This window comes from Eulemur rufifrons, chromosome 2 (genome assembly GCF_041146395.1).
Source record: "Eulemur rufifrons isolate Redbay chromosome 2, OSU_ERuf_1, whole genome shotgun sequence".
Taxonomy (NCBI): domain Eukaryota; kingdom Metazoa; phylum Chordata; class Mammalia; order Primates; family Lemuridae; genus Eulemur; species Eulemur rufifrons.
Genome location: NC_090984.1, coordinates 27,292,798 through 27,313,136, shown reverse-complemented (window position 1 = coordinate 27,313,136; position 20,339 = coordinate 27,292,798). Strand labels below are relative to the sequence as shown.

The window sequence follows — 20,339 nt, the reverse complement described above, 5'->3', positions numbered from 1 at the left end:
TCTTGCTCAGGCTGGTCTCGAACTCCTGAGCTCAAACGATCCGCCCACCTCGGCCTCCCAGAGTGCTAGGATTACAGGCGTGAGCCACCGCGCCCGGCCTAATTAACATTTCTTGAGCACATCTACTGTGTGCTAGTCATGGGGCTAGGTGAGATGGAAAATTTGGATGAAATCTGAGGTTTGCCTCCTACACAAGAAAGGATTGATGCTTGACCTGGGTGTGTTTATCTTGGAAGAGTCCGTTATTGTAAGACCAGAAAGTCATCATACTGCTACAGGTTGAGCATCCCCAATTCAAAAATCCAAAATCGAAAATGTTCCAAAATCCAAAGCTTTTTGAGTGCTGACATCATGCTCAAAGAAAATGCTCATTGGAGCATTTCAGATTTCAGATTTTTAAATTTGGGAGGGCCAATCGGTACATATAATGCAAATATTCCAAAATCCAAAAAAATTCTAAATCCAAGACACTTCTGGTGCCATGCACTTTGAATATGGGATATTCACATTATATGCTACTACTAATATTAATAATAATTACAGTTGTTAGTATCATTGGTAGTAACTGACATTTCCTAAGAGTTCGCTGTGTGGCACACATGGTGTCGGGGGCTCTAATCATCTTCAGGACAGCCCTCTGAGGTGGGCACTGTTGCTCCTCTCATTTTACACGTGAGAACACTGAGCCCTGGTGAGGTCGGGAGGCTTGAACCTCACAGTTCCAGGAGGAGCTGTATTTCAAACCCAGAGCCCACGCTGAACATAAAGGATGTCAGAGAGCAGAGAACCCCACTGCAGATGGGGACACAAGCCCAGAGAGGGTGAGGGACTTCCAGGCTATGCTTTTTTGGCAGAGCTGGGACTAAAATCCAGAGCAAGTGACACCAGCCTGGATCTGTGCACTGCCCCACTAGCCTCTTTTCTGACCCGATGCTGACTCACCTGGTGAAGGGCTGGGTATGTTAGGAGGAAATCAAGTGTCATGAGCTGATGGGCAAGAGAGGAGCAGAGGACAGCTCTGTTAAGGGGGAGCCTCCTGATGAAGTGACTTGTCAAGCAGGGACCCAGCATGAGTCTGGTGTCCCCCTGAGCCTCAGTTTCATCATCCTCAAAGTGGGGATAATGATGTCTTCCAGTAGATTTCATTGTGGCCATTAAAAGAGATGCCCTGGTGAGATCAGTTTCCTTCCTCTCCCCCGGTGCCACCCCTCTGGGGGATGGCAGAAAGGCCTGGGTCCCAGTTCCCAGGGCTCCATTGCTCCCTGGTCCCCACAGTAGTTTCCTGTGGCTGCTGCAGCAAATGACTACGAACTAGGTGGCTTAAAACAGCAGAATTTATTCTCTCCTAGTCTGGAGGGCCGAGCTCCCTGCAGAGGCTCTGGGGAGAATCTGTTCCTCAATCTTCCAGCTTCTGGCGGTGGCCGCCTCCTTGGCCGGTGGCCACATCACTCCATCTCCGCCGCCACGCTCACACCACTTAGTCCTCCACGTGCCTGTGTAATCTCACCTCTCTAGTGCAAGGCACTTGTGTGGCATTTAAGGCCCTCCTGGAGAAGCTGGGGTAATGTCCGCATCTCAACATCTTTAATTTAATTACATCGTCGGGGACCCTTTTAAGGAAACATTCTCAGGGCCCAGGGATTAGGACATATCTTTTTGGAGGGGAGCCATTTATCCCACTGTAGTACTGAAGTGTTAGGGCCCTGGCTCACCAACTCTTTCCGCTCCTACCAGGAGGCAAACTGCAAAAACCACAGAGTGAATCGGGTGGTGTTCCTGGGCAACATGAAGCGGCTCCTCACGACGGGGGTCTCCAGGTGGAACACGAGACAGATTGCCCTCTGGGACCAGGTCAGCCGTGGGGAGGCCGGGCGGTGGGCAGGAGGGAGCACGCAGCCTAGGCCTGAGCCCACGGGGTCTCTGCTTCCAGGGTGGGGCAGGAGTGGAGTGAGGTTTGTGGCCTGGGGTCCCTAGGGCCTCTGAGCCAGGTGTAGGGTGGCACGATGTGCCAGGGAAGGGAGGGGAAGGGCTAGAACGAGGCTCACATGATGTGGCAGGGTGGAGCCCATCCCCCTGTGGCGTAGGCAAGGTAGGGCCATCCCGGCTGGGGCCTGGATGTGTTCGTAAACCCGCCCAGACACAGGCGTGCATTGCCCCGTGCACCACAAGCACGTGCTGGGATTCTGTCGTGGGACATGGGGCCCATGGGTTTGGGAGACTCGGAGGCCACTCCTTATGGAGGCCCCCAAGCCCCAGGGCAGCATCTTCACATGGGCAGCGGTTGCAGCTTGGCTCCCCTGCCCCTAGCACTCTGCCTCTGTCAACATGCACCTGCTCCTGCACCCCAGGCAAACCATGGTTGGCCTCCAGCCAGGCCTGGCTGGACTCCTGGCTGGGTCAACAGGGTCGTGGGGACCAGTGTCCGATCTCTCACCACCCCCTGATCCTCTCCCCACCCACCACCTCCCCCAGAGCAGAGGTGCAGGCCCTGGAGGGTGGCAGCAGGGGTGGGAAGAGGGTGCTCAGCTCTCTGTGAGCAGCAAGGCCTGTTTCCCCATCAGCTGAACAAGGGGGTTGAAGAGAGGCATTTGCTAAGGTCTGTCCTGCTGCAAACTCTCCGTTCTTGAAAGAGCCACTGAGGACACAGCAGGCCAGAAGCAGGAGTGGGGTGGAGGGCAGATCAGAGGGCGGGAGGAAGCATCCAGCCTTGGCGGTCACTTCTTCGGAAAGTCAGCCTGGGCCCGGGAGCTGGCTTCTGGCAGCATCCCCAGCACAGAAACCAGCCAGAGGGCACAGAGGGCTTCCAGGGACAACGTCAGCCACACCTGCAAGATGTTCACCCTCTCTTTCTAGAGTTGGGGGCTGAGCCCCAGAGAGATCAAGGGACTTCCTGGGGACACATAGCAAGGAATGGGTTTGGGGAGGGGACACTGAGAACAAGTCCCCTGCCTCCCACTGTCACCGTCCTAGGCTACTTTTCATGACAAGGAAGTCAGTGTTGCCCCCACTCACAGGACAGGCTTTTTAACATCTGCAGGAGGTCTTGACATAAAGGGGTGTAGCTCTGGGGGCCCTTGCTGGGACTTGGGAAGGTGACCTGCCGTCCTGTCTGGACACAGGCTGAGACCAGCTCCCCTCCCACAGGAGGACCTGTCCATGCCCCTGATCGAAGAGGAAATTGATGGGCTCTCTGGCCTCCTGTTCCCTTTCTACGACGCTGACACCCACATGCTCTACCTGGCTGGGAAGGTAGTAGGAGGCGGGGGAGGGCCTGGAGCAGCCTGTCGGAGCCCTGCCCCACTGTCCCCCTGCCCCGCTGTCCCCCTGCCCCACCCCAGCCCCCTAAGAAGCACCGCCCTATCCTCCCTGGCCTCCTCCAACCCAACCCAAGCTCCCGGGTCCCACCCTCCCCGCCAACACCTGCCCTCAGGTCTGACACTGATTCTCACTGAAGGCCGAGGATTCTTTCCAAGGTGATTTGCGGTGGGGCTTTACACTGGAACAAAGAACAGAGCCTGAAGTGTAGACAGTGACAAATGATGGGATTTGAGGCCCCCGCCAGGAGATCTTCGGTGCACGCAGCCTTGTTTGTCAGAAGGGCTGTCTGTACACACAGGCGCACATGCGCACACACGTGCACCCCCAGTCCCACCCCCACTCCCCGCCTCTCCAGCTCCAGTAAGTCCCCTGTGGCAGACCCCCCAGGGAGCCAGGGGCCAGGTGTCCCTGGTGGTTTGGGCACCTCTGAGGCACAGGGAGGAGCTCTCTTCAGCAGACCCCTGGGACCAGGGCCTGCTCAGCCTCCCCCCCTGCTGCCCTCCTCACCTCCATCTCTCCTGCCCAGGGGGACGGAAACATCCGCTACTACGAGATCAGCACCGAGAAGCCCTACCTGAGTTACCTCATGGAGTTCCGCTCCCCAGCCCCGCAGAAAGGCCTAGGTAAGGGCGTCCAGGGGCTGCCGTGGCGGGTTGCTCTAGAACAGGAGAAGGGACATTTGGCTGGGGGTCACTCCTCCTCCCCTAAATGGAAATCAGACTGAGAAGGCCACAGCTCATGGGCAAGTCAGAAGAGAACCTACAGGTGCTGCCCCTTGTGAGGGTCAGCCGGCCCTTCCTCAGCCAGCCTGGCACTGCCTGCTCGGCCGGCGCTGTCATCCCATGGTCCTTGCGGCCACCGTCACTTCTGCTCATCCGGCAGCCTGCAGAGGTGTACTGTGTCTTCACTCCCACTTACAGACAGGGAGCCTGAAGCCCAAAGTGGCTATGATGTGATGGGAGGTGGCTCAGTAGCTGAAGGTCAGAGCAGAGTCTTCTAGACCCAGGCCCCTTCCTTCCTGAGCCTCTGGGGAGCCGGGACCCCCAGAGCCCCGCAGCAGCTGTGTGTGCCTGACAGTCCGGGGGGAGTTCCAGGTGTGCCCACGACTGCAGCCCCAGGCAGAACCCTGGGGAGGGCTCCGGGATTTACTGGAGTGAGTCAGGCAATGTGTTCTTCGTAGCCCTCGTTCTCCCACCACCAAAGTCTTACAGCAAATTTGCTTTCCTGTCCACTAACCTGGCAGTGCATGTGATTCAGCCGCTCCACATTTGGGGTCTGAATTACCCACGAAGCAAACACCTTTATGGGCCCCCCATTCCCACCTCTGTGGGTGATCTTCCTCCTTCGGGCTTGAGCCCAGCTTGTTCCCTCTGTGCATCTGGTATTTTGGACACAGCCTGAGGCCAGCTTCTTCGGGGACATCAGGACTGAAAAGACCCAAGCGCTCACCTCAGTGACCAACAGCAAAATGGAGGCCAGAGATGTCTGAGGTCCTAATGACCATCCCATCACCTTCACCCTTCCCTGACTCTCTGTCATCCCCCACCTCCCTCACTGACAGTCCTGCATCAAGCAGTATGAACACCAGCCTGGGCTTTGGAGGCAGACCTGGGTTTACATTCTGGCTCAACTGTGCACTTAGCCCCTCCAAGTCTCAGTTTGCTCATCTGTGAAATGGGGGTAATCAAACTTATCTTGCAGGGCTATTACAAAGCTTAGAGACTATATGTACAAGGCACCTGGAAGAGCACTTGGTGCCTCCTGCCCCTTCACGCAGTTGTTCAACAAACACTTGTTGGGCACCAACCGTGTACCAGACCCTCGTCCTCGTCTAGGTCCACAGATACAGTGGTAAAGAAAACAGAACATGAGCTTACTCTCATGGGGCTCACATTTGGCTGAGAGGGAGAAAGAAAAGAAACAAATAAGTGAGAAAATATCCTATGGAATGAGTTCTAGGCAGAGAATCCAATGGGGTGAGAGAACCAAGAATGGCTGGGGGCTACTTTAGACCAGGTGGTCAGGGAAGGCCTCTCTGTGGTGATGATATTTTAAGCTGAGATCTGAAAGGCAGGAAGGGGGAAGAGTAGTCCTGGCAGGGGAAGTAGTTAGTGCAAAGGTCCTGTGGCCAGAATGAGCCTGGCAAGTTCTAGGAACAGCAGGAAGGTCAATGTGTCTGATCCTGGCGTAGACTCTGTGATGTAACAGGAGATGGGAGAGGTGGGTGGAGATCCATGGCATGCATTAGCCCCGAAAAGCAGTTTGGATTTGATTGGGAAATCATTGGGGGGTTTTCTTTTTCTTAGGTGTGTGGGCAGATGGGTGGGAGATGGGGCAATGTGATAGGATCTGAAATGTTATTAATAGTTTAAGATCGCTCTGGTTTCTGTAGAGAGAATGGATTTGGCAGGGGTAGGGGGGAGGCAGGGAGACCACTCAGGAGGTGATTATGGACTTTTAGGCAAGAGAGGATGATACATAGGTGGGCAGCCTGAAGATGGGGGAAGAGGATGAGTCCAGAGATGTTTAGAAAGTAGGGTCAGCAGGACTTGCCAAGGTGTCAGATGTGGGGTGGGGAAAGAGGAACCAAAGATGACTCACCCTGTCCTCATCCTCCTCACTTGTGGCCACTGTTGGGCATTTACCATGACCCAGGCACTTTTGTAGTTTCAAAGAAGGGGAGGAACTCACCCAGGGAGCTCATGTAGCTGCTAAGTGACAGAGACAGAATTCAGCCCGGATCTGCTGGCTCCAAGTCCCACGTGGGTAACCATGGTGTCGCTTCCCTCCAGCTCCTGGAACTCCTCTGTCTGGAAGAGCAGCCTTCCATTCCAGCGGAGGAGAGGTAGAGCCTTAGCTCACGTTCACGTTACAGGGAGAGAAACTAACGTGATCTGTGCTCGTCACAGTGCCCGGCAGTCAATGAACATCTTCAAACTTTCTCCCCGACCTTCCGGTGGGGCCACTACTGTCCTCCTCTAACCAGCCAAGGAACTGGTTGAGTTCCCAAGGAAGCTGGGAGAGTGAGTGACTTGCCCAAGGACTCGCAGCTGGGAAGGGGCAGAGTCGGGATTCAAACCTGGTTTGTCTGCCCCGTAGCTGTGCTCCTAGCCCCAGGCTGCTCCGCCTCCCCGCGGTAGGTGCTCAGCAGAGGTAGCTGTTGGGGACGTTGTGGCTGGCGAACACATGCAGACACTTGCACGCGCTGTTGGTTCTGAAAGGCATACAAAAGAACAGCAATCTTAGGCTGTGTTCAAACCTAGGGTATGTGGGGAATGGCTTCTCCCTCCTTTCTCTCTGAGGACTGGAGACACAGAGGCTTAGAGAAACCATTTATTTCAGAAGGGGATGTGCTCCATGGCCCAGCCCCTGCCATGTTCTGTGACCTTGGACAGCCCCTTGCCCCCTGACCCTCAGAAGCCTTATCTATAAGAGGAATGGGCAGGATTCAGATATTTCTGCAGTCCCTTCTAGTTCTAAAGGGCCCCACTTCTAAAGTGCACACCGTGGCGAGGCAGGTCTGGCCCAGGGGACTTACTTGAGAAGTGACCACCCAGAGACAGAGCCCACCCTCTGCCCTCTCCATGGGCCGTTGCCTCCAAACCTGAGTGCCCGCCACCTCAGCATCCCCTGGCCGAGAACATCAGCAAGTAGGGGCCCCGAGGGAGCGTCCCCACAGCCCCATAGAGCCGCGTGTGCCTGTCCGCAGGAGTCATGCCCAAGCACGGGCTGGACGTGTCGGCCTGCGAGGTGTTCCGCTTCTACAAGCTGGTCACTCTCAAGGGCCTGATCGAGCCCATCTCCATGATCGTGCCCCGCAGGGTGAGTGGGGTGGGGCTGGGCTCCTCGGGGGGCCCCTGCCTTGAATCCGGCCCGCTCACCTCTGACCACGAGCCTGGCGGAGCCCAGATGTGGGAGGTGCTGTGGACCCCATGTGGGGTTGGGGTGGGGGTGGGGTCCCTTCCCAGGCAGGGACAGTTCGCTTGCGCATGAATGCAGGGGGGCGGGGGACACTGAGCACAAAGGCTTGGAGGCGGGAAAACAGGTCTCTGGGCTGCGGGGTCAGACTGGAGGGCAGGGGCCTTCCCAGCAGCCCCCTCTGTCCCCGCTTCTGCTCCCCCGCTGCAGTCGGATTCCTACCAGGAAGACATTTACCCCATGACGCCAGGCACGGAGCCAGCCCTGACCCCGGATGAATGGCTGGGAGGCATCAACAGAGGTACCGAGGGGGGTGGACTTGTGGAAGAGGCCGAGAGGCCATGGCCATCGCCGTTGGCCAGTCTCTCCGCAGTCCACTTGGTGTCTTCCTTCTCGAACGTCCCTCACACCTGGCCAGCTGTCAAGCATGATGCCAACAAAATGCACCATCAGTTGGCAGGCCGTGGGCTGGCAGTGAGAACACTCCCTTGCCTTTCTTAGATCCCGTGCTGATGTCTTTGAAAGAAGGCTATAAGAAGTCCTCGAAAATGGTATTTAAGGCTCCCATCAAAGAGAAGAAGAGCGTCGTGGTCAACGGCATAGATTTATTAGAAAATGTCCCACCCAGGACAGAGAACGAGGTAAGGAATATAAGTTATTACCTCCAGGGACCCTGGAAGAGCGAGACCTTTACATTTCAATTATGGGCTTCGGGCCTTTAAGCCAGCTCCATTCTGAGGCATTTTTCTTTTGGTGACAAATACCATAAGTAGCCTGCTATGGGCTTCCGTTGCCTCTGACCCCAATAAATAGAGGCTGGGATGCCGTGGAGATATTGGCCCCCCCCCCCACCCCCAGGCCTCAAATTCTGCAGCCCACAGAGTTATGTGTCGCTGCGTGAATCCCCTTCAGAATGTTGCTGTCATGTGGTGTTACGGGAGTCGTAAATTTCTGACCGACGGGGGACGCCTGGCCTCCTGCATCACAGCCCTGCCTTCATCCCTGGCACCGAGGCAGTGACAGGGCCTCCTGTCTTAGTGGAAGAGACTGGGTGTTTCTGAAAGTGCTCTTTGTACCATCTGGAATGGGCTCGAGCTCTTTCGGGGCAGCTCAAGCCAGGCCTTGTGCATGCCCCTGCAGGCAGCTCCTTCCAGCCCACACCCGGGTCCCTGGAGCCGACACAGTTCAGCTCCGCCGGGATTCGCAGGCACGAGGCCTGACGCAGCTGAAACAGAGACGGCCGCTTGGTCTCCCACCCTGCACTCGAATCCCGGCTCTGCCATTTCCTGGCTGTGATGGAGCAAGTTTCTTGTCCTTTCTAAGTCCATTTTTTTAATGGTAAAATGGGGCTATGAAATGCTGTGAACATAAGAGATAATCCGTAAGTGTCTAGCACCCTTTCTGGCTCGTATGAAGCACTGGGAGAAAGAAGCCGATTTATTAGCTATCTATTGCTGTGTAACGAGTTACCCTAGAACTTAATGATGTAAATCCATAAACACTTATTATCTCACAGTTTTGGGGGTGCCTGTGGCTCAAGGTCTGTCACGAAGGTAGTTATACTGTCCACGGGGGCTGCAGTCACACCTGAAGTATCCACTAAGGAAGGATCCGCTTCCAAGTTCACCTGTGTGGTTGCTGGCAAGACCTATATCCTCAAAGCCTGCTGGACTGAGGGTCTCAGTTCCTGGAGGGCTGCTGGCTAGAAGGTTCCCTCAGGTCCCTGCCGTTTGGACTTCTCCACAGGGCAGCTCACAGCACGGCCGCTGGTTCCTTCCGAGCGTGAAAGCTAGAGAGCAGGGGGGTATCCAAGGTGGCAGCCACCGTCTTGTTGTAACCTCATCTTGGAAAGGACATCCTACCGCTTCTGGCATGTGTTATAAGTTTGAAGCAAGCTAATAAGTCCAGCCCACTCTTGGGAGAGGGGAGACCATGGGGACCATCTTAAATGTGGTCTGTCCCACCGACTTACGGTATCACTATTACTAATAAAAATAAGACCCTTCTTGACCTCTGGGACTTTGCTGTCTTAAAGGGGAGATTGACAGGTATCCTGATAATTGTCATAAAATATGTTCATGACATTGTAGAGGGATGTTCAGGGCTGGATGAAATGACGCCATCAATGGGATTTGCTTCAAAACAGTCCCTGAGGGGAGTGGAGCCGGGGAAGTGGGGAGGAGTAGACATGAAGTAAAAATGGCCACATGCTGTTAGTTGGAGTTGGGTGATGGGTACTTGGGGGTTCATGGCGCTATACTTTCTATTTTTGTATATATTAATGTTTTCCTTTTTTTTTTTTAAATTTGTGTCCTTTTTTGAAAAAATGTCCTTTTTCAAAGGTGGAGATACATAGGTTGCTGTGATAGCCCAGGTGGGCAGTCACAAGGACATGAACCTGAATGACAAGGTTCTGGCAAGGGGTAAGGAGAAGGCAGATTTGAATAGTAGTTAGATCAAGTTAACATGTAGCTACAGACTTGCCTGTGGGAATCAAAACTGAGAACCTTGAGGAAAATCATAAAGGGTCTCCGAGCAGACAAAACAGATGCCACAATCTCGCTGCACTAGAGCTGTACGCCTTCCTCATTGGGCAGCAGCTTCCTCGTCGCCTGCTCACTCCGGTTTTGCACATAGCTTTAATCAGCACAGCAGACTGGAAGCAACCAGTTAGAAAGCAGGGCTGTAAAAGATGGATACATTGATCTAAGTGTGAGGAGACAGCCGACAGCTGGATGTGGGTGAAGGGTCTTACGGTTGTACAACTCACTAACTTTACTAAAAATCACTGAATTGTACACTTAGCATGAGCGAATTTTATGGCATGTGAATTGTACCTCAATAAAGCTGGTTTTTTTTTCTTCTTTTTTGACCAAAGCAGCCCAAAAACTATGCAAAGAAAGTTGGAGAATTTGGAAAACACAAGAGCAGGAGAATCATTTAGTGTAAGGGCAAATAGCATATCATCCCTCTGAACAGACAAAACCAGGACTGGTGGTTTGTTGGTTAGCAAAATTTCATTTTAAAGTCGGTTAATGGAGGGAATCATAAAAATGATACGTAACATTTTTTAAGCCGTTTATTTTCACTTAAAACATAAAACATATACGTTCATTCAGCATATTCGGATGCAGGACCAAGACTTTTTCTTTGAGGAGGCCTCCCTGGTTGGAATCTGCCACGTCTTTCTCACACGAATCATGCCTTCGCTCCAAGGTCCAGCTTCAGTTTCTTTGAGGTGGAACAAGAACTTAAAGTCACTCTGAAAGCAAAGCTCTAGTTTCTACAGTGTTTTCTCTAATCCTTTTTTGAGACAGGTTAATGGAGCTATAATATGTCTATGGTAAAATTCACCCTTTGTAGTATACAGTTTTAAAAGTTTTGCAAACACACAGTCGTGCCGCCGCCATCACACAATCAGATACGGATTATTCCCCAACCCTTTATGGTTACATCATCCACACCTAATTCAGCTGCAATTTTTTGAGCATCGCCTTTATCAAGATTTTCTAAAGCATTTAACTAAGTTTTTATAGAAACAGCAACTCTCTTTTTGTGCTCACCTCATCGGTTTATATTACGCAGTCACAATAACAAATGTAATTCACACCAGAAAGTTCGAGAGCAGACACAACTCGCAGCGGGTAGCATTCAACTCAAGCGTACAGGGGTTGGTGGGGAGAGGGCAGTCCGTGAGCAGCCGGCTGCCCTCCAGGACTCGGGTTTTGTGTCAACATATTTCACAGAAGTGGGAGCTGGTTCATCCGGGGAGTCATTGGAGTGAAGGTTTGCCACCATGCCTGTGCTCTGCCTGTGCCCACCCCAGGAAAGGTACCCCTGCCTGGTGCAAACTTTGGTGTTCCTATCCCAGCTCCACGTCAGCAAAGAAAGGGCTAGATTTCATGCTGTGTCCGGAGCCTTCCAGAGAAGAAGATACAAAATATCTTAGAACGGTTTCCATCTAGGGTGGTAAAGAAAAGCATTGGATTAGGCCCCAGAAAGGGGTGAGCTTGGGATGTTTGGAAAACCGTGTTGGGTCCCTCCTTCCTCAGTGGCCCTGAATGGGCAGATGAAGCAAGTTTTAGGCCAAGGCAAAGTCAGAGCCATGGGCGAGCCTGGGGATGGGTGGGCACGGGGCGGGGTGTCTGGAGGCCCACTCGGGGGTCCTCTTCTCACCTGCTCTCTCCCGGCCCTCCGCGGCCCCTCTCTCCCCCACCCCAGCTCCTCCGAATGTTCTTCCGGCAGCAGGATGAGATCCGACGGTTGAAAGAGGAGCTGGCCCAGAAGGACATCCGCATCCGGCAGCTCCAGCTGGAATTGAAAAACTTGCGCAACAGCCCCAAGAACTGTTAGCTCCCCAGGTGGGCTGTTTCTACGCCGATCTCTCCGTCGCTTCTACTCGCCCCTTAACTTCCCCTTATCCAGTGACCCCAGAGACAGAGCCGGGACTGGAGCCAGGGGGGCCAGCCTGAGGACCCCACCTACCACCTCAAGAACTGGAAGCCGACCTTGGACCTCCTGACCTCATGCTAATAAAAGTCCCAGGCCTCTCCTGGAGACCCCCTGCTGGCAGCCCCCTCCCCTGCCACCCCAGGAGCCAGGCTTCCCCTCAGCTGGGCGAAGACCACGTTTCCCCTGAGGGGGTGCCCTCAGTGGACCAGGGAGCAGGGAGGGAAGCAGGATCCCAGCTAGACTTAGAACTTGAACTTTTCTCCGAACACTCCCTACCGGAGCTCTCAGCATCCCTGATGGTACCACAGAGTAAGGGCTGGGTCACAGGCTGAAGTGCCCCCTCCCCGCTCCCGCCTGCCTCTGTGCTCAGCAGCCCCCGAGCCTGACTCACCTGAGGAGGGCAGCCAGCAGCCCAGCCCTTCTCCCGCCCCCCGCCTTGTCTTCAGGGAATTGAGAGCATTGCTCTCCAAGGCCATACTGACCCCTTTGCCTTCCCCGTGACTCTCCTCAAAGCTCTTGCACACCCTTTTCCCGTTTAATTTATGAGCCAGGCAGGGTCGGGATTAGTGTCCCCATTTGACAAATGACAGAACTGAGGGTTGCAAGGGGGAAGCGACCTACTAAGTCACCCAGCAGGCCAATGGTGGTCCCAGGGCCAGGACTCTGGCTGTCCGGACCCCAAGGCCAGAGCCCTTCCCACCCCATCCAGATGCCAATCCCATTGTGGGCTTCACCAGTGCCCAAGTCTCTGTGGAGAGTGAGAACTGGAAGCCATGGCCCCCGTCTGCCCAGCACCAGTAGTGCCCACGTGCCACACTGCCCGGCCGAGGCCCCTCCCGCCAGTGCCCCTAGGTCTTCCCGGCCCTGTGCCCTCGGCTCTCACCCCCCGGGGGACTCCATCTGAGATGAGGCCTCTTCCTCCTGGAGGCTGAGGCCGAGGAGGGTGGAGCTCGGCCGGGGAAGGCAGAGCGGGGTCGGGCGGCTGCTGGGGTGCTCCGCGTGTCTCGCCGCCGCCCGCTCAGCCGCGTTCAGCCTTACGCACGTAGAATGACCGCAGCCACTCGCATCAGCATAGCACTTTAAGGTTTACACAGTTCTTTGACACACAGGATCTCGTTGAGCCTCACACCTACCCCATTTTGCAGATGAGGAAACAGAGAAGTGGCCTGAGGTCACACAACTCTGCGATGCCACAGTTCACTTGGTCTTCTGTACATTTTCTTTTGTTCCTTCTTTCTCCTTTCATCCCCCACTGCCCACACAGAGTTCATAAACACTGTTCTCAGAAAAGCCACAGTTTGGGGGTGAGATCTGGGATCAAGAAATGAGGTGCCCACTCCTCCCTCTCACTAGCTAGGCTCTACTAGACGCATTACACCCCACACCCGCTTCCCCCGTGGCCACCCTACAGAACACCCCACCCACAAAGGCCAGGGCCACCCAAGCCCCTCCGGGTGAGCTGGACAGGGGAAAGCCTCCCACCCCTCGGGCCTTTGCTCTCAGAACCTTCCATCCTCCCAGCCAGCTAGGGCGGGGCCACCTCCCCTCCACCCCTGCAGCTAGACAGTGTCAGCTCTCATCTCCTCCTCCCCACATTTCCAGAGCTTTTTTTTTCTTCCCCATTGACCTTTGTGGTCTTCTGTGATTATTTATGCTGCCTCCCAAGGATAGAATTGAAATAAAATGTTTTCAACTTACCCAACCTGGACATGGCCATCTCATTTAACCTCAAGTGGTTCCTTCTTTTGGTCACCATGGTATCTCCATGGTCAACCCTCCACCCATAGCTCCTTTGCCCTTCTGGAATGACAACCCACGACTGTATCTATAGATATAATTTCATACTTTCATTCATCTCAGCACTAGTGACATTTTGGGGCAGATAATTCCTTGCTGGGGGCCGCTTTGTACGTTGTAAGATGTTGAGCTGTATCCCTGGCCTCCACCATTCAGTTGCCATGGCAAACCCCCCCCCCCGCCGAGTTGTGACAACCAGAAATCTCCCCAGATATTGTCCAATGTCCTGTGGGGTGTCAGAATCGTCCCCCAGTCGAGAACCACTGTTCGTTATTCATTAGGTACCTGCTCTGTATGTAGCCCTGCGTGGGGTCTGGGGAGACCAGTGTTCTACACTGGAAAGGTACTTAGAGTTTATAAATCTCGATTCCACATACTTGACTCATTTGATCTTCCCAGCAGCTCTAATTGGTAGGTCCTATTATCATTCCCATTTTCAAGAAGAGCATTCAGGTGCAGAATGGTGCCATGCTCAAGGTCACTGAGCCAGTGTAGTGGGGGAGACACATGGGGACAGGCAGCTTCTGAGTCCAGAGCCAGAGGAGATCCGTGCTTCCAGTCCCCAGCCAGGCTCAGAGCTGGTGGAGTCCATCCTGGGAGGACTGCTGGGGCTTGTCATGCAACCAGGGGTGTTGGACACCCTCGCTCCCTCACCAGTCCAGGGTTGTCTTGGAGAAGAGTTGTCAGGTTGCAAAACAGACAGGGACATGGCAGTGTGGATACTGTAGAAAACTCAGAAGAGCCAGAGGAAAGCGGTGTAGGTCTTAGAGCAGGGGGCTAAGGAGAGAAGGACAAAGGGCTGCAGAGGGACAGTGGGCAGGACACGAGGAGGGGTGGTCCAGGCCCAGCTCTGCCCCTGGCTAGCTGAGACCACCCACTGTCTAGCATAAGTGGCACAAACAAGAAGTTTATTGAGAAAGGGAAGCAGAGGATGGCTTCCTATAGGGCTTGGGTACACAAACGTACTTGTGCCGAACCAGAATTTGAACAAAGACACCCATGGAGTTTCTGCTCTAGATCAGTTCACAAAGCCTGGGTTTGAATGAAATTCTCATTTCACTGAAGTCTGGCCTTCATAAGCTCCCTCTCCTGGGATGCTGGGAAAGAGGGAGCTGGCTGCTGACTGAGGCTTCCCCTGCCTGGGCCCTGGGCAACAGGTGAAAGGACAGATGATCTATCTCATCTGCACCTCTGTCCCACCTAATCCCCAATTCTGAACTTGACTGGACAGCTCTGAAATCATCATTTTTTATGGTATATTGTCTAAGGTCAAGGTCAAACTTGATTTTTTCCCCCGCACTAGTTCATTTTCCCAACTGCCCTTGTTGAATAATCTACCAGTTCCACACTGGTTATCTGTGTGTCCTTAAGTTCTTCCTACGCTTGGATATATTCCATGCCTGGTGGCTTATGCTGACCCCTCTGCCGGTTCCCAGCCTCGCCCAACACATGGCTTTAATTATTTAATGATGTAGGAAAGCAAGCCCCTCATGGCTCTTTGAGCTCGTCCCCACTGCCATGCCCCCACCAGGTGTCTGCTCCCTTCTTTTCTCCAGGAAAGGATGTCTTATGCAACTCCAGACCCTTCTCTTCTATGAAGAGGTCCCCATTGCCCCTGCCATCAGCACAGGCGCCCTCCGGGGCATGTCTAGGACTCCTTATCCCACCCCAATACCTAATTGGATTTTCAACTCAGTTTGACACACATTAAGTATCTGGACCTGTTTAGTGCCGGGTGCTGGGAACCAAGACGGGGGAAGAACAAGGCTGCCCTAGAGGGGCCCCAGCCAGTGGTCCATCTGTGGGCGCATGGCACCCAGCAGGCCTCGGAGCCCCTGGAAGCTGTCATGAGCTCAGCCTTGGCTGATTTCAGCGTGGAGTGGGCAGTTGTTTTGGGATTGGCTGACTCCTGGGTTGTCTTCCAGGCAGCCTCCTAAGATCCCAAGATGGGCTTGGGCATTTTTAGACTCTCTCCTGGTGCTGGGCAAGCATCCCAGACTGCCAGTGGACCGTGCAGAACGTGGCTGCTTCTTCACTGTGGGAAATGACTTCATACTGAAAACACCCCCACCACAGGGCCCCCGCCCCCCAGCCTTCCTGCTGGGAAGGGCTGCGGTGACAGGGGGTGCTGCCTGGGGCAGAGGCAGAGGCAGACACTTACCTTGGCCACAGGAAACGTGACCAGATCCTTCTCCTCCCCCCCAGGTTGGCCGGCCTGGGCACTGTCGGCCTGCGGTGCAGGGGGGAAGAGGCCCCTGTCTGGGCTGTTGGCAGAAGCTCCTCGTTCTCTGGGTATGTTTCCTATTTGGGAACAACCTGCAGCCTGTCTTTCCTCAGAATTTTAATTCAGTAACAGGCACAAATGGGTCAGCCTCGGAGAGAGAAAGCGGCATCTACAGGATTGGGGCTGAGGGGTTCTAGGAAGCTCCTGCCGCAGAGCCCCTCCCCATACCTGGCTTGCGACACAGCCTGGAATCCCCCCGTCAGCACACTGCCCCTCGGGTTACGCACTGCCTTTCCCAGCGCCGTCTTCCCAGGCCAGTCCCCCTGGGAGCCGGGTGCTGGTGTGAAGCGGGTTCACAGATTGAGCAAGAGGACGTGGGAACAATGAGCGAGGTGGGCCTCCAGTGGGAGGCGGGAGGTAGGGACATGAGCAAAGAGATCTTGGATTTCAAGGTCACAGTGATTACAGCCAGATTCACAGACCAGGAAGAGTTGGCTAGAAACCTGAATCCAGCCAGCAGGTGGCAGATTATGGCCTTCCTATCAAGCCCATTTTTTTTCTGAGCTGAGTCCCTTCTGCCACCTCCCACCCACCCTAAAATGGATGGCCCGATCCTAGGCACCAGGGCCTCATGGCAGAGCAGGCACACAGAACAGCCATGGTCTGAAACACCCCAAGTCTAGGAGAAGGGAGGCTCTGGAGGGGACAACCACGTCCTCTCACTGCCCTGGAGGCCAGCAGTCTCCAAGGAGTGGCCAGAGGAGGACACTCACCTCACCTTCCTCCCTCTGAGGCTGCAGAGACACTGCCCTGAGGAGCTGGAAAGAGGATTGGTCTGGGTGTTCCTGACCCAGCCCAGCCCCTGACCTGCTCTGTGACCTTGAGCCGTTTCTCCATGGGGACAGTGACAGGGAGGGGCCCTTTCTGCCTGGAGAGTCTGCAATCCTATGAGGCTTGGGATGAGGAGGTGGCAGAAGAGCTGGAAAGTGAAGACCGAGCAGAAAAGGAGGGGCGGAAGAGAGGGGTCCAGGCCAGACCCCTGCAGCCCGGGTGGGCGAAGCCCAGCCTGGCGCTGGAGCTCACCAGCTCCAGCCCACACAGTTTCCAGGAAGGTACTGATGGCAGAAAAGGACCAGTCACCTGTGATCTCTACTTCCCAGTCATGGCTACAGCCCAGGACACAGAGGAAGAGGTTGGGGACAGCCCAGAAAAGCCCTGAATCTTTGCCCTGGGAGGCTGGACACCACCCAGGCAACGAGGAGCCACAGAAGGGCTTGAAGCAGGAATGGACACCTCCCCCTGGCTGCCTCAAGGGAATGGAGTGGAGGGCAACATTCAAGCAGGGACGTCAGGACTGGGCTGGTGGGCTAGGGGTCCAAGTGGGGCGTGAGGGTGGCCTGGACTTGGGTAGTGGTGACGGCAGACTTAAGAGAGCTTGCTGAGATAAGGAATTGACCTTGATTGTGGGGGGAGGGGCGGACATGTTAGGAGAACCCTCAGGAACGGAACCGGAGCCGGGATGAGAGATGACCCACCTCCCACTATCAAATGGACACTCCACAAAGACAGGGGCAGTGCTGTGTGCTTCCCTTGGAAACCAACGACAGGCCCCTAGAACAGTGCTGGCCGCACTTTGCCTAGCAAATGTCCTTTTGGCTGCGTGAAACAGGAAGGCCTGGTCTTAGGAAGCTGGTTGGGTTCTTTTATCACTGAAAGACCCGGCTGCCCCTCAGGGCTTCTTAGCAGTGTGATTTGAAAGTCCCCCACCTTCAGGGGTGTCCCACCCTGCCTTATTCCTGCCCCCAGCCTCTCAGGATGCCTGAAACTCACACAGTGGTCCAAAAGTCATTTGTAATAATGAAAACAGGTTCTTTTTCTTTGCCTACTGGGATTTTGAGACAGTTTTCGTTCAAAAATTATTTGATTAAATACTTTTTCTGCATCAGGTATTGTCCTAGGTGAACTAAAGAGATGAATAAGACGTGGTTCTTGGGCTCAGAGAGGTTCCAGTCCTGTTTATAACTAACACCCATCCGCAGTGCTGGCAGGACTCAGATGAGTAGCAGCGATTACCTTGGCGTAACGGGGCGAGAGAAACACACGTAACGGTTTAGGATTGGCCACCGTTGTTTCCCTTGGGGCGAATTTTAGGCTTGTTCTGTTCAGTTCACCAGGTGTGGGTGACGTGGCATTTCCTCCCTCATCACCACTGTCACTCTGGGCCAAAGAGGGGACTGCCGTGTGGGTGGTTGGATGGGGGAGCAGACTAGGGGCTGGCCAGGTGTCACTTCTGTTGGACACTTGACAGGCGGGGCCCCTCCCAGTGAGATGAACGCCTCATGAGGATCCCAAGACAGGCCAAGGCGGTGACAAGTCCTCAGCGGTGACAGGTCCTCAGCGGGCACTGGCTCAGCCTCTCCAGGAGCCTCTCGTCGTCCCTGCCTCTGCCTTACCTGAGCCCTCCAGGTCTGGTAGCAGGCACTGCCCACCTCCTACTCCACCTGGGTGGCCCCAATCCCTAATCTTGCCTTTAGGGGGAGAGCAGGGTACACTAGCTCTTCACCCACCGTCATTCCAACCAGCTGCTTGTGGCACAAACCCTACGACCTGCTTTCTTGGCATTGAGCCTTTCTCTTCACATCAAAAGCCTTGACTTTATTGCCACAGCCATGAATTTTTGCAAATCTGTTTAGAAGCTCAAAAGTTGCTCGTTAACTATTCATGTATGTATTTGTGCATCCCAGCTAGCAGCATCCTGATTCTGCCTCTGGCAATGAATACTCTGGAGGCTGCAGTGGGAAGGCGGCGCCTCAGGGATCACAGAACCAACAACTGCTGTTATCTCCAAAACCCACCCTCCCCACCTCTCCCCGACATACTTATAGGACTGCATCATGAAAATGGCCAGGGACATTAAGACCATACGGAATGGAAGAATTTTAATTAATGATGATATGAAACTAAAGAACATTGTTCTATTGCTAATTTTCCACTAATATCTGTTGGACAGTGACACTACAGTAGGTGCCAGAGATATAAAACCTGAGATATTCGAATTGGTGGCCTTGGGAGCTTGGCTCAGTGGAGCAATTACAGCTCAGGGTAGTGAGTGCTGTATCAGCGCAAGCGAAATGCAGAAGACAGAGGAAGGACCTCTGAGCCAGAGATTCCAACTTGTCTATAAAGGTCCCAACAGGTATGTAATCTGAGTTCTTGAAGTGAAAGCAGTTTCCATTGGAGAAAAGGGAGAACGGCATTGCAGTCAGAGGAACAGCATGTGCAAAGTCAAAGAGAAGGGGAAACAGCTGGTGTGTTGTGGGGAGAATCCCAGAGGGCCGCGCGGTGCCCAAGCCAAGGAGAAGGCTGGCGAGTGGACAGTCTGCAAGGGGCCTTGGACTCAGGCTGCTTACGTAGAATGCACTTTTGAGGCAACGCAAAGCCTCGGGAGGGTTTAAAGCATCAGAATGACCAGATGAAATTTGAAACACTTTTCAGTAGAACACACACAGTATTTCTGTGTGTGTGTGAGAGACAGAGAGAAAGAGAGAGAGATTGAGAGAGAGAGAAAGTGGTGCGGTAAACTGAGATGGAAGGTAAACTCTGTGTTTCTAACTATGGGGTAGAATCCACGAAGTTTGAAGGCCACTGGTCTAGAACGTGCTAATGGTGCAAAACGGAGAGCAACTGCCAACGGGATTCCCAGGAGAGAGGATTCCATCCATGTGTGGCTGTCAGGGGTGGCTTCCCAGAGGACAGTCGTGAGCATGGGAACTGGGCCTTAAAGGGACCTAGAGTGAGATGAGGGAGAGCGACAGGGAGAGGCAGGGCAGAGAGGAGGCCTTCAGAGGTGGCTCCCGAATCAGTCCCACTGGGCTCCCCCTCAGCCAGAGCCCCGCCCAGCAGCCTCAGATAGTCATCTGGAGGAGATAGCATTTCTGTCTCAGCAGGGAAAGCTCTGCTGACAGCTTATCTTTTCCTCCAACTCTTACAACCTCTCTGCCAAATAACCCAGGTCTCTTTTGACCTTCTACACCAGGGCACCAAGTTCATTCTCAAACAGCTCCCTTGACTAACAAACAAGGGACATTTTCTGTTTTTGTAAAAACTCCTGAGAGAGTGAGAGAGAGAGAATTGAATGTGCTGAGACTTCAGGTTCAAGTTCTAGCTCAGAAGCTCAGTCATTTCTAAACCATTTCTAAACCCTACTTTCTGACCATTTCTAAACCCCACTTTTGCCCATCATAAAATGGGTTAATCAGAACTCCTCGCCTTCCTCCCAAATTTGTGAGCATGAAATCCAATGAGGTATTAGGTGCAATCCTACATCACCAGGAGTGATGGACGGGTTACTCCTCCTAGTGGCGGGAGGCCCCGCTCCTATAGGAGCTCCCGAAGAACAAGCGCAGTTTGGCAACATTGTTGTAGCAAATAAGAGAAGTTATTATTTTATCAGCTGGTACCAGAGTTCCTTTTAAGGAAGGAAGTGTCTTTGTTTAGGAAAATACCTTGATAGGCCCCTTGGGCGAGAAGGTGAGGCCCTGAGGACACGGGTTGGGAGGAAAAAACAAAGATAGCCAAATAGCTCAGTCTAAGGAAGGAACAGGAATTTGGGGATAGGGAAAAACAAAGG

At 53.9% G+C, this 20,339-nt stretch overlaps 1 protein-coding gene across 1 annotated transcript in view; it reads left to right on the top strand.

Moving 5' to 3' along the window:
- Positions 1-13,305, top strand: part of CORO2B (coronin 2B) — a 68,714-nt gene extending 55,409 nt beyond the window's left edge. The window contains exons 5-11 of the mRNA XM_069458322.1: positions 1,735-1,851; positions 3,145-3,249; positions 3,845-3,941; positions 7,028-7,140; positions 7,447-7,537; positions 7,738-7,877; positions 11,458-13,305. Of these exons, the coding sequence (XP_069314423.1) occupies positions 1,735-1,851; positions 3,145-3,249; positions 3,845-3,941; positions 7,028-7,140; positions 7,447-7,537; positions 7,738-7,877; positions 11,458-11,589 (795 nt within the window). The 3' untranslated portion in view covers positions 11,590-13,305. The remainder of the gene's footprint in view (positions 1-1,734; positions 1,852-3,144; positions 3,250-3,844; positions 3,942-7,027; positions 7,141-7,446; positions 7,538-7,737; positions 7,878-11,457) is intronic.
- The last annotated feature ends 7,034 nt before the right edge of the window (positions 13,306-20,339 follow it).